Genomic DNA, 13693 nt, shown 5'->3' on the forward strand with positions numbered 1-13693 from the left:
ACTTCCTAAAACAAAGAAGCAGAAGCTTCTGGACCAGTTAAGGACTATGCTTGGAAATGGCTCAAGGGTAACTTCTACTGCATTTTTTTGGTCAAAGCTACCACAGGCCCTTCTGGATTTAAGAGATTGCAGAAATAAACCCCATGCATTGATGAAGGTGTATCAAGATCACACTGGAGAAGAGCACGTAGGATAAAGGACATCATCATGACCATTTTTGAAAAATACAATTTGCCACATTCATCAAGGCAAAATTAATCTTTTTCATGTGTGTTTTCTAGAACTTCACTTATTCTTTTTGTTTTTTACATTGATTTTTACCTGTGAGCCCAGAGCTATTTTGCAAGGGGTCTATGAAATAACATGCTTACAAAATTTTGAGTAAGTAGGATAAAATTATATGACTTAAACACATAATTATTTTTAAAGTGTATGTAGATGATTTGTGACTAAATTTATTATATATTTTTAAACAATCCATGTTAGAAATTCAAATAATATAAAAGAATCTGAAAATTTTTAATGTAAGAAGTGGGCCTCCATACTCAAAACTGGTTCACTAAGCATGGATACGTTTATATGTTTGTCTTTTTTTAATAATAGGGTGTTTATTGGGCACAAGGACTTATCTTGGTAACCTTTGAGTCCCTAAAATTTAGCAGATTAAGTTACATTTAGTTGGTGCTCAATAAATGTTGGCTTCACTTGGTTACAAACTTTACTTAAAAATGTAATCTCTACCATTATTTATACAGTGAACAAATATATATGAAGCACTTACTATGTTACAAACACAATGGTAGATGCTAGGAATAAAATGGTGAGCAAAACCTGTTGATAGCTTAGAAGGATAGACAGATATTGATTATAGAATCACTCTAAAGATGTAAATTTTCCATTGTTGTAAGCTCTTTGTATTAGTTTGCTAGGCTTGCCAAAATAAATTACCACAAACCAGGTAGCTCAAGAAACAGAAATGTCTTGTCTCACAGTTTTGGTGCTAGGAGTCCAAAATGAAGGTGTCCGCGGGGTTGGTTCCTTCCGAGAGCTGTGAGGGAAAGATCTGTTCCAGGTCCCTCTGCATGGCTTGTAGATAGAAGCCTTTTCTCTGTGTCTCTTCACATCATCTTTCCTCAATGCATGTCTGATTCCCCTTTTTATAAAGACACAAGTCATATTGGACTAAGGCCCACCCTAATGATATCATCTTAACTTGATTACCTATATTAAGATCCTATCTCCAAATGATGTCACATTCTTACGGTACTGGGGGTTCGGACTTGAACATATGAAGTTGGAAGGATGCAATTTACCCCAAAGATAAAGTTCAAAGTGCTGTGAGAACTCATAATTGCGAGATTTGAGGTAGGGTGGCCCAGGAAATCTTTTTTTAGAGAGTGAAGCTGAGTGAAGACCTGGAGGATGAATGGAAATTTACTATGTAAAGAAGAAAGATAACATTTCTGGCCATCGATATAATACACGCTAAACCCCTCAGTGAGGAGCAGCGTGGTGAATACAATGGCTAAAAGAAGGATAGCAAGGCTGGGGCAGAAGGGTGACATGATCAGATTTGTATATTTTAAAATGTGGGGAAAATCTGAGGCCTATGGTGATGTCATTTTTTTTTCCAGAGAGGATTTATGTTTGTTTCTGTTGGGTGGCTGTGATTACCAGCAATCAAAAATTAATGCAATCTGATCAGGACTAGAGATAATTTCTAGACAGGCCCTTGGACCATTGGTTTCCTTCCAGTTTGCCCTTCTCCTGGGATGTACCTATTTAGGGTCCTGATCTAAAACCTAAGGGGTTTATCAGAACCTGCCCTCCTGAGCAAGGGGTGCGGGAGTGTCCCACACTCCAAATTTTGTACTTCTAGTTTCATGAGTCTGTCTACTGAAGTACTCAGCCTCTTTTGCATTTGTTGATGCCTGTAGGCATGGCTCCAAATGTCAGGTCATCTCTCTGTGTCTCCTTTTCCTCTCAGTAGAGGTATTAGTTCAAACGACCTATTACACCATCACCCTAAATTACTGCTTGTGGAAAATAAATTGGAAAGAGGCAAAATGAATGCTGGTAGAATACACAGAAAATTTGATATTAGCAAAGCATAATGATTCCAATTACTAGAGGCAGAAAGGTGAAAATGAAAAGAGATGGGTAGATGGAAAAACATTGTAAGGTAGAATTGGTAGAACTGGGAATGGAGTATCAAGGAGAGACGGTGACTCCTAGCTTTCTAGTTTGAGCAACTGGAAGGATGGCATATCATTCACTTACATAGGGAATATGTGGAGAGAATTGATGAGATGGGAGGCGATGATCACAAGTTTCAATTCGGATCTGTTGATTTTGAAGTGCTTTGAGACATACAAGAAGCTATGTCACTTAAACATTTGTATGCATGAGCTCAAAAAACAGATCTGGATAGGCCATATAAATTTTCACATCATCATGGATGGAGAAGACAGACTTGGATGGAGATTTGAGAAACTCCAATAGTTGTCTGTTTTTGCGATGGTGAAAGAGGAAAAGTGGGACTGGCCAGAGACGTATGAAGAAAACCAGAAAACAAGAGAAGGTTAATGTTTCCAGAAGGTCTAGTTAATGGTATTGACTACTGTTGAAAATTCAAGTGCGATAATTGTATACTGATGACTTTGCCAAATACAAGTTGCTAGCGATGAGGTAGTAAACTACCACAGCCTATATAAAGCTACTGGGAGGGCAACACTCTAAAGCTTTAAGAAGACAATAGATAAGAAAAAATTCTTTATGATCTCAGAATAGGCAAAGATCTCTTGAACAAGACATTTGTAATTGCATTAAAAATAAAATGACAATTGCAATTGCATTAATAATAAAATAAAAGATTGATGAATATGGTTACATTAAAATAAACAGCTTCTCATCCTCAAAATAGACTATAGCATTTAAGAAGCAAGGAACAGAATGGAAGAAGATATTTTTAATGTTTAAAAATGACAAAGACTCTATATTCAGACTCTATGAACAACTAAAAAAAAGAAAAAGAAAGAAAAGAAAAAAGATAGGCAACCCAACAGAAAATGGGCAAAAGACCTAAACAGACACTTGGTGAAAGAGGAGATCCAAACAGCCAATCAATATATGAAAAAGCGCCCACTGCACTCCAGCCTGGGTGACAGAGCGAGACTCTGTCTCAAAAAATAAAAAATAAAAATAAATAAAGTGCTCAACTTCTTTAGTAATTAAGCATATGCAAAGTAAAACTACATTCCTCTCCGACTTACCAGCTCCCACCCTCCCACTCCACAATAATGAAAAGTTTGAGAACATCAAGTGCTGGCAAAGATAAATTCTCAGAAGCTGTTGGTGGGAAAACACATTACCACCAAATTTTGAAACAGTTTGGCATCATAAAAGTGAAGGTACATAAACTTTTGACCAGATATTCCACTTCCATGCATAGAACCCTCGAAAAAAAATCATCATATATGTACCAGAATTCCTGCACACACAGGAAAATGTTCTTTGAAGGATTGTTAACATATTCCCAGACCAGAAACAACTCAAGTGTCCTTTGACAGTAGGATAGATAATCTGTGATCTTTCATTTAATGAAGAATCATACAGTAATAAAAAAATGGATGACCTTAAGTTTACATGTAATCATGTAAATGAATCCCATAATGTTGTCTTAAAGAAGCAAGATGCAAAAACAAACAAACAAAACACACACACACACACACACAGACACACACAGAGTGTGATTCTAACTATATGGTTAAAAAAAATGGGTAAATGGCTGGGCACAGTGGCTCATGCCTATAATTCTAGCACTTTGAGAGGCCAAGGTGGGGCAATCACACTTGAGCCCACGAGTTTGAGACGAGCCTGGGCAACATAGTGACACCCCACCTCTCCAAAAAAACTTAAAAAAATTTTTAATGGGTAAGATTAAAGTATATTGCTTAGAAATATGTACACCTAAAGGCTAAAATATAAAAAAGCAAGAATGGGTTATCACAAAAGTCAGAATAATGTTTACGTCTATGTGAAAGGAAGGGGACGGTAACTGGGGAGGAGGTGGGGGGAGTTTTGGAGGAATGATGCTATTCTACTTTTTGACCAGAGTAGTGGTTATAAGGGATATAAGGTTATAAAGAATTGCTTTCTAATTATTCTGTAAGATTATATGTTTTATGTTTTTTCTGTTTGAAAATTGCCTCATTATAAAAAAGTAAAAAAACTACTTCTAAAATTATATTACTTAATTTTGAATAAATATTGCTATTTTTGGCACTGATACTTTTCAGCAGAAACTCAGTAAATCAATGTGATAAATAAGGCTAGTAAAATATGACCACACACGATGTGAGGCTAGTAAAATATAGCCATACATGATGTTTCATTTTGCTGCTAAAAATTCCCTGTATTTGTGGAGTCAGATAAATATTTAATTTTTTTTTAAATTTCTAGGTTGGCTCATTACAAGCATGCTTTCTTGCAAAGAGGAATTTCCAGATTGATGTATATGAAGCTAGGGAAGGTACGTCCTTGGTGAAAAATGCAGGATGAAGGCTGGGCATGGTGGCTCCCAGCACTTTGGGAGACCAGGGCAGGTGAATTGCTTGAGGCCAGGAGTTTGAGACCAGCCTGGGCAACATGGCAAAACCCCATCTCTACAAAAAATACAAAAATTAGCCTGGTGTGGTGGTGTGTGGTAGGAGGATTGCTTGAACCCAGGAGGAGGAGGTTGCAGTGAAGCGAGATCGTGCCACTGCGCTCCAGCCTGGGTGAAAGAGCAAGACCCAAAGAAAGAAAGAAAGAGACAGAGAGAGACAGAGAGAGAGAGAAAGAAAGGAAAGAAAGAAAGAAAGAAGCAAAGAAAGAAAGAAAGAAAGAAAGAAAGAAAGAAAGAAAGAAAGAAAGAAGAAAGAGAAAGAAAGAAAGAAAAGAAAGAATTAATTGCAGGATGTGGTTCTAATTCTTTGACTTATTTTTCTTTAGATTTTCTGAACTTAAAAAGTTTCTTTAATAAAACAATTTTTTAAAAAAAACTAGTTTTTTTAAAAAACCACCAACTATCTAAATTTAATTTAATATAAATTTACTGCTATTAGCATTTTCTTTAGAAGAGTTAAGAAGGTCTTTAATTTGGTTCTGAATGAACCAAATGTTTAGGTGAAGTAATTTTGCTCATCCTGGACTAGGATATAAAGTGTGTGTAACATGGAGTCTGCTTCCAATGTCTCAGATACTCGAGTGGCTAACTTCACACGTGGAAGAAGCATTAACTTAGCCCTTTCTCACAGAGGACGACAAGCCTTGAAAGCTGTTGACCTGGAAGATCAGGTACTTAATGTATCTTTCTTACAGAAGATAATACCTGGTATTTTTCAACAATTGCATGGATTTGATTTCATCCTGGCTTAAAAAGTACCATTTAATACCAAGAATCTCTGCATGAAAACTCATTCTACTACAGCTTTTAAAATTCGAAATTTGGCAAGAGGGTGAACATTGGACACTCGAGGCACCCGAGGGGGACCCTGCAACCGGATGATTGCTTCCAATACTGGGTTCTTAACAGGATGGGGCATCACTGCCTGTAGAGAGTGAGAGTTAAGATGGCATCCAGGATAAAAGGAGCCAAATTCCTTTTTTTTTCAATTGCACGGGCCCGTAATCTCTTATCTACAATTCTATGCTCCAAAAAGACTCTGAAAATAGAAAGCTTCTCATCACTCATTGAGTAGCAAAACCTGACCTGACATGAGACTCTTTGTAGTCTTTTAAAAATCTCATTTAGCATAAATATGTTTTGCTACAGAAATTTTGTGTTTGATTATGGGGTGAGTTTATGTGATATCCAGCGTATGTGTGCTACACTACTTTCTAAAACTGAAAAATTCTGAATTCTGAAACCATCAGGCCCCATGGGTTTGGATAAAGAATGGTGGGCCTATAGTAGATTTTCATCACAGGAGCTTAATGTTGTGGAAATTTTCACTGTCTACGTGTCACTTGGTAATATAAACAGACGTGATAGATGTATTTTTCTTGATACTACTTTCAGTGACAATGTGTCTCTGAGCTGATAATACATGTAAATATGAGTGCTATTTACGTTCCTATTATTTTCTCCCAGATAGCAGCAGCCATGTGTAAGAAAACACTTTGCATTGAATGTTAGGAGCCCTGGGTTTTACTCCTCATAGTCTCCCTTTTTGTCATGATGAGAAAATCACTTAACCTCTGTAACAACAAATCACTTTCCTCAATCTGTGATATTCGATTTAGATCAGATAAATTTTAAGCCGGTTCTAAGATCTAAGATTAAAAAAACAAACTAAAAGCTTCAGGACCACCATTTTCACTGAAGGAGTTTCTACCACATTGGGCTTCTATGGTCTTTCACAATTTTTAAAATTTCTTGGAGAATATATGAAATTACATTTAAAAATCAACTTCTATCTTTCTTGCATAACGCCATGTTACTGTCATTGAAGTCAATATTTCTGGCTTCATTTCAGATTGTATCCCAAGGTATTCCCATGAGAGCAAGAATGATCCACTCTCTTTCAGGAAAAAAGTCTGCAATTCCCTATGGGACAAAGTCTCAGGTAGGTTGACCCCAGAGATCATTGTGCATTGATTATAAGGAAGTCAATGTCTGGAACTTGCCTCTTGCTTGATGGCCCCTCTCTCTCCAGCCCTATCTCTGACATTGCTTGGCTCAGTCTAGACCCCAGGAATACAGATACTAGTTAGCAAGTTTATTCAGAGGAGATGCTCAAAACAAGCCCCAGCCCAGAACATTCAAGAAGAATTAGCTGTTACTGTTCTTATTGTGTCATTTTTCGCCTTTGCGCTGCCCTGCTACCTGGGACACCCTTTCCTTCTTTTCTCCTTTTCAATTAGATAGAGATGATGACTATCTTATTTGTCATCAAGCATAATGTACAAGAACAATCTAGAAGGTTTCATGATGCTGTTGCCCTTCCCTAACTCACCCTCTTGCTCAAAATTGGGCTTATAATAGAATGTATAGAATGATCCAGAAATGCTTTCAGTACTACGTGATTTCTAAAACAACAGAGGCCAGATGATGATGGAGAGTTTATGAAAGGAGACTCATTATCCTGCTCTGTGCTTTCCTTATCTTTCACACAGTAACACACAGAACAGGGGAAATATGTATTTGTATTTTATCTAATTAGGCCTTCTGATTCTGTTTCTTGAGAGAAAATGAATGCACCAAACATCCATCGACAAGAGAAAAACTCTGACTTGCTTTATTTTTAACCAGCCATGCCTCCTTTTATGAAGTGCAGAGTCTGCGTGAGATTCATATTCTTCTAAGTCTCTGACCCTCAGCAGAGCCCTCATTGAAACTAGACCTGTGCTTCTCAAACTCACCTGGGATCCTGTTAAAATGCGGAGTCTGATTCATTAGGACTGGGGTGGAGGCGCAGGTTCTACATTTCTAACGAGCTTCCGGGTGTTTACTTCTTTCACTGAGTTAAGAGTGAAATCAACGTAATCGTCTCACTGTTCACTTGCATTAACAAGGAATGTCCTGAGGAAGGCCAAGTCATCATAGCCGCCCCCGCTTCAGAGACTGAACGAATAATGTATCCATAGATAAGATACGGTTCAAGTATCAGAAAAGCTAAATGAGGAGAGGGACTTGGAGCTGACACCATCACCCCCACCACCTTGTCTGTGTGTGTGAGTGTGAGTGTGTGTGTGTGTGTGAGAGAGAGAGAGAGAGAAAGAGCGTGCATACATTCCCCAAGAGAGTGAAAGCGTTGGTGTGAGTTCCCATTTTGCGGCCTTCAATGCATAACAAGGAGGAAATGGCCGCTCTCGAATCATTCCTGCTACTTCTCAATTCTTAAGAACTGAGTTTATGCAAAATTTACAGGGGCCCCACATACTTCAGTTTTTCTTTATCGTCACTTTTATTTCTCAGATATGGTGGCCTCCTTGCCCTTTAAGAACTGCATAAAATTGCTTTACCTGGTCAGTTCCACAGCCTGTGGGAGCACAAAGCCATTCCCATGACTCTGGCATTTCTTCACATCCCTGGGGAGCCCACGTTCTCTTGGCCTCCTTTGCCTCTCGGTACCCCACTCCCTCTCACCTGGTATTGGCCATGTACCATGGGGTCCAGATTTGAAATACACCTCCTCCACCAACACCCACAGACAACACTCACTCAAAAGATGCATGAGTCTGCTGAAGACCTATGGGTCACGAAGAGACCTCCTTGTGGATGGCACGGGCAATGATTTAGAAATCTCTAATCTGCAAATTTTGACCTCCAGAATCCTTTCTGACTCCCTTCCCTGGCCTCCCTCCTTCGGCTGATTTTTCTTTTGAACTTTCTCCAATGTGATGTCCAGATTCTTCTTGTCTTGCTGGGTCCCCCCATCTTCTCCCCAAATTGCCCTGGAAACTGTCAAAATATTCCCTAATATACAGAGCAGGTCAGAGCTCCTCAGTTCTGAATCCTAACCTAACCTCTTATGCTCAAAATAGAGAAATGGCTCCCCCTTAGTAGAAAACATTCTCATTTGAAGGCATTGAGAATAGAGAAAATAAACTTTTTTTTTCTAATATGTCTGAGGTAGTCAGTACTACAACTAATGTCTTACAGATCTCCAAAGGATATATCTAAACTTTTTTAGGTTTTACTATTATCTTTTTGGTTATAGAGGCCACTTTATAGCGCTTGACTTCTTTATTCTTATTTATTCTTTATCAGACCAATCTTGTAGAATAAATATTGGAGAAGTAAGACTTGATGGGAACGACTCAAATATTTGCTTATGATATAATACTGTCCAAAGATATGGAGTAGACTAGAAAGGGACATTCTGGTGTTCCTGCAGGGCTGACAAGTCTATCAGTTCCCAGATGACTGATGTGGAAAGAAAATACTTTCCCCATGTAAATTAATCTTCACAATTCGGGCCAAGCACAGTGGCTGACACCTGTAATCCCAGAACTTTGGGAGGCCAAGGTAGGTGGATTGCTTGAGCCCAGGAGTTCAAAACCACCCTGGGCAACAGAGCAAGACCCTGTATCTATAAAAAAATTTAAAAATTAGCCGGGCATGGTGGCATGCGCCTGTAGTCCCAGCAACTTGGGAGACTTAAGGTGGGAAGATCGCTTGAGCCCGGGAGGTTGAGGCTGCAGTGAGCCATGATCACACCACTACACTCCAGCCTGGGGAACAGCAAGACCCTGTCTCAAAAATTTAAAAAAAATTAAAAATTAAAAAACCTTTATAATTTGAATGTTCCCTAACATAATTTAAATAGCAAGTTTGATTTCTGTTGAAATACAGTCTATTAATAACCTAGCTCTGAGGCAGAGAATGAAGATGTTTCTTTTCATTTTAAATTATACAAAGACCGGAATTTCCTCTTCGTCATTGCCACTGACCAAGTTATTTTTACACCAAGTATAGATTTAGCTGCTAATGTATACTTCTATTTTTGGATGAGGTGAAGATTTATAAATTAGTATATATGTGTTAAAAATATTTGTTATGTCCCACAATTTGGAAAATTATATGCTTTAAAATTTTAAAGAATCGATTCACCCTGAATTGCCAGCTTGCATTATGACTTTAATGGGCCCCAAGTGGGCACTTTGGCCTCCATGGGCTCCTTTTCTAAAAAAATGATAAATATTAAAAATTAGATTTTATGGGTTCATTGGTATAAAGATTAATAAAATCCAGGCTGGATTTATTATTACATATTTTTTATTATCTAATACTTAACATTTTTCTTTTTTTCCTTTCTTTCTTTTTCTTTCTTTTTTTGAGACAGAGTCTCACTCACTCTGTCATCCAGGCTGAAGTGCAGTAGCGCTATCTCGGCTCACTGCAACTTCTGCCTCTCGGGTTCAAGCAGTTCTCCTGCCTCAGTTTCCTGTGACTACAGGCATGTGCCACCACGCCTGGCTTATTTTTGTATTTTTAGTAGAGACGGGGTTTCTCCATGTTGGCTAGGCTGGTCTTAAACTGCTGACCTCAAGTGATCGGCCTGCCTCAGCCTCACAATGTGCTGAGATTACACGGATGAGCCACCATGCCCGGCCACTTTTTTCCTTCTGATTTAAAAATAAACTAAAATCAAAACATTTTTACAATACTTTTAAGAGTCCATAAAAATGTTTTGATTTTAGTTCATTTTTAAATCAGAAGGAAAAAAGTGGCCAGGCACTGTGGCTCATCCCTGTAATCCCAGTACTTTGGGTGGCCAAGGTTGGTGGATCACCTGAGGTTAGGAGTTCGAGACCAGGCTGGCCAACATGGCAAAACCCCATTTCTACTAAAAATACAAAAAAAAAAAAAAAAAATCAGCTGGGTGTGGTGGCGGGCACCTGTAATCCCAGCTACTTGGGAAGCTGAGGCAGGAAAATCACTTGAACCCGGAAGGTGGAGGTTGCAGTGAGCTGAGATCTCGCCATTGCACTCCAACCTGGGCAACAGAGCAAGACTCTGTTTCAAAAAAAAAATAAAGTATTGTAGGCCCATAGGCGCTGTGCCTACCTTGCCTCAGGGGAGGGTCAGCTTTGCTGAATTGTCCTATAAAGTCAGAAACAACCAGCACATGTTCCATGCAAGGACTGGTCCTATTCCTATCAATCTTCATCCCTACCACAACCAACACACACACACACACACACAAACACACACGCGCACACACACAAACACACACACAAACACACACACAAACACACGCACAAACACACGCACACACACACAAACACACACAAACACACGCACACACACAAACACACACACACGCACACACAAACACACACAAACACACACGCACACACACCCACACACAAACACACACACAAACACACACACACACAAACACATGCACACGCACATGCGCACGTGCACACACACACACCTTTTACAATGAAATGAAATCCTTCAAAGTTGTCTCTTCAGGAAATAGCACTTTGATTCTAGTGATACTGTCATGACTGAAGTTTTTCTAAGAGCTAAATTTGGAGACCTAAGCTGAAAATATTACATTTATGATGTGTTTTTAAAACAGAACTCTCTTGATGAAAATTATATTTTAGCTACAAGAGAAGGATTTGATTTTTAAAGTATTAAACTTTGAAAAAGGCTAAGTGTAAACTTGGATATTATATTGTATGTGTGTGGTTAAAGTGTTCTTTTTTAAACAAAAAAATCAAAGGTCACTTAGTGAAATGGTTATAAAACTAAGCTTGCAACCCTCTGCTAAATAATAAATATGTTTTATTGCTGAGTGAATAACTTAGAATTATATTTGTCCATTCACCAGAAACAAACAGTATCTACTCTACTTTTCTTGCAGTATATTCTTTCTGTAAGCAGAGAAAATCTAAACAAGGATCTATTGACTGGTAAGTCTAATGTTTGATTCACCAGCTGTCATTTTGAGTAAAGCACATGACACTAACCTTGTCATATGATTTATTGGATTTGTTTGCTTCTCCTTTTTTTTTTCATTTCATAATTGCAGGCTATTTATTTATTTATTTATTATACTTTAGGTTTTGGGGTACATGTACACAATGTGCAGGTTTCTTACATATGTATCCATGTGCCATGTTGATTTGCTGCACCCATTAACTCGTCATTTAGCATTAGGTATATCTCCTAATGCTGTGCTTCTCCTTTTTATGGGTTACGAAGAGCAAGACTATGTACATTACAAAGTCCTTCTTGAAGCTAGGTATGATAGCTCATGCCTGTAATCCCAGCACTCTGAGAGGGTGAGGCCAGGATCGCTTGAGCCCAGGAATTTGAGACCAGCCTGGGCAACATGGAGAGACCCTATCTCTACAAAGAATAAAAAATTAGCTGGGTGTAGAAGCATGTACCTATAGTCCCAGCTACTCAAGAGCCTGAGGTGGAAGGATCACTTGAGCCAGGGAGGTCGAGGCTACAGTGAGATACGAGTGATGTGATTGTGCCACTGCACTCCCAGCCTGGGCAACAGAGCAAGACCCTGTCTCAAAAAAAGAAATAAATAAACGAAGTCCTTCTTGAAAATATCAATTGCCTAAAGTTTTTAGAGACAAAGTCTTGCTGTCACCTAGACTGGCATGCCGTGGTGCAATCATGGCTCACTGTAACTTCAAACTCCTGTGCTCAAGCTATCTTCCCACCTTGGCCACCCGAGAAGCTGGGACTACAGGCACATGCTACCACGTACGACTAATTTTTTTAAATTTTTTTAAAGGCAGAGTCTTTCTATGTTGTCCAGGTTGGTCTTGAACTCCTAGCTCAAGTGATTCTCCCACCTCAGACTCCAGAGTAGCTGGGATTACAGGTGCTAGCACCCACTTCACTGACAATTCTCTGAATTGAAATCATTTGTTCAACATATACTGAATCCCCACGGTCTCCTAGGCGCTGAGTGAATGAGTGTTCACGCTGATGAAGAACTCACACTCTAATGGAACGATAGATGAACTCAAACAATTTGCAAAGTGACACAATTAGATTTGCCTTTTGGGCCAGGCATGGTGGCTCACGCCTGTAATCCCAGCACTTTGGGAGGTGAAGGCAGGCAGATCACAAGGTCAGGAGTTCGAGACCAGCCTGGCCAATATGGTGAAACCCTGTCTGTACTAAAAAATACAAAAAGAAAAAAAAAAATTAGCTGAGTGTGGTGGCACATGCCTGTAATCCCAGCTACTCGGGAGGCTGAAGCAGGAGAATTGCTTGAACCCAGGAGGCGGAGGTTGCAGTGAGCTGAGATCATGCCACTGCACTCCAGCCTGGCTGACAGAGCAAGACTCAGTCCCAATAAAATAATAATATAATAATAAAGATTTGTCTTTTAGAGAGATGAAAAGCCATAGTGTGAAGACTGAGAAACGGTTGCAATCTTCAAGGCGTTTCCATAATCTCTGGGCACAGAAGGGCCCAAGAATAAAGCTATAGTAATGTGGCTGGAGAGTAGGGTGTAGATTCGTGATATTCATAAGAGAACAAATCGATAGGGGATATAGAAAGTTGAGAAAGAGAAAGGTGTAAATATAACCCTGAAGTTTTGAATTTGTGTAACTAAAAAAAGCTTACCTATTCATGGAGAAGCCACTGGATTACAAATTAAATTTGGAGCTTGCATAGTCGATCCAGTCACACCCCATGTATCCCTTACTAAGTTTAAGCCTACATTGTAGTTGCTTTTCCTCCCTTCAGCATTTGTATTAAACGGATTGACTCCCAGCAAAGCATGCCACTTAATATTTCTACTATCTTTTAAACTAGTCCCTCGTGATGGAGCCCAGTAGACTCTGATTTTTAAACAGAGGCTGTACATGATTTATCTTTGTTTCTCCACAATCTCCTCAATATATCTACTGAATGTAATTGAATCTAATGGGATTAAACTGGGATGAGGAGGGCTATGAGGAATTTCACTTTAGTTGATTCACCAGATACAAGAAAGAGGGTTTAGTATTATTATTAATTGTATTTCTTTAGTTATATTTGTCAGACTGCCTTTTGGATGGGTAGATGGGTGGAGTGGAGCCAGTTTGCTAGGTATATTCAGGTTGATCTCAAGAAAGCAAATGAACCAGCCGGGTGTGGTGGCTCACATCTGTAATCCCAGCATCTTGGTAGGCTGAGGAGGGAGGATGGCTTGAGCCCAGGAGTATAATTGCA

The 13693-nt window shown here is 39.0% G+C and overlaps 1 protein-coding gene across 3 annotated transcripts in view; it reads left to right on the forward strand.

Moving 5' to 3' along the window:
- Positions 1 to 13693, forward strand: part of KMO (kynurenine 3-monooxygenase) — a 58830-nt gene that overhangs the window by 13216 nt on the left and 31921 nt on the right. For all 3 annotated transcript variants that reach the window (XM_055235208.2, XM_055235209.2, XM_063613529.1), the window contains exons 2-5: positions 4462 to 4531; positions 5240 to 5337; positions 6519 to 6608; positions 11367 to 11415. In XM_055235208.2, the coding sequence (XP_055091183.1) occupies positions 4462 to 4531; positions 5240 to 5337; positions 6519 to 6608; positions 11367 to 11415 (307 nt within the window). The remainder of the gene's footprint in view (positions 1 to 4461; positions 4532 to 5239; positions 5338 to 6518; positions 6609 to 11366; positions 11416 to 13693) is intronic.

This window comes from Symphalangus syndactylus, chromosome 19 (genome assembly GCF_028878055.3).
Source record: "Symphalangus syndactylus isolate Jambi chromosome 19, NHGRI_mSymSyn1-v2.1_pri, whole genome shotgun sequence".
Taxonomy (NCBI): domain Eukaryota; kingdom Metazoa; phylum Chordata; class Mammalia; order Primates; family Hylobatidae; genus Symphalangus; species Symphalangus syndactylus.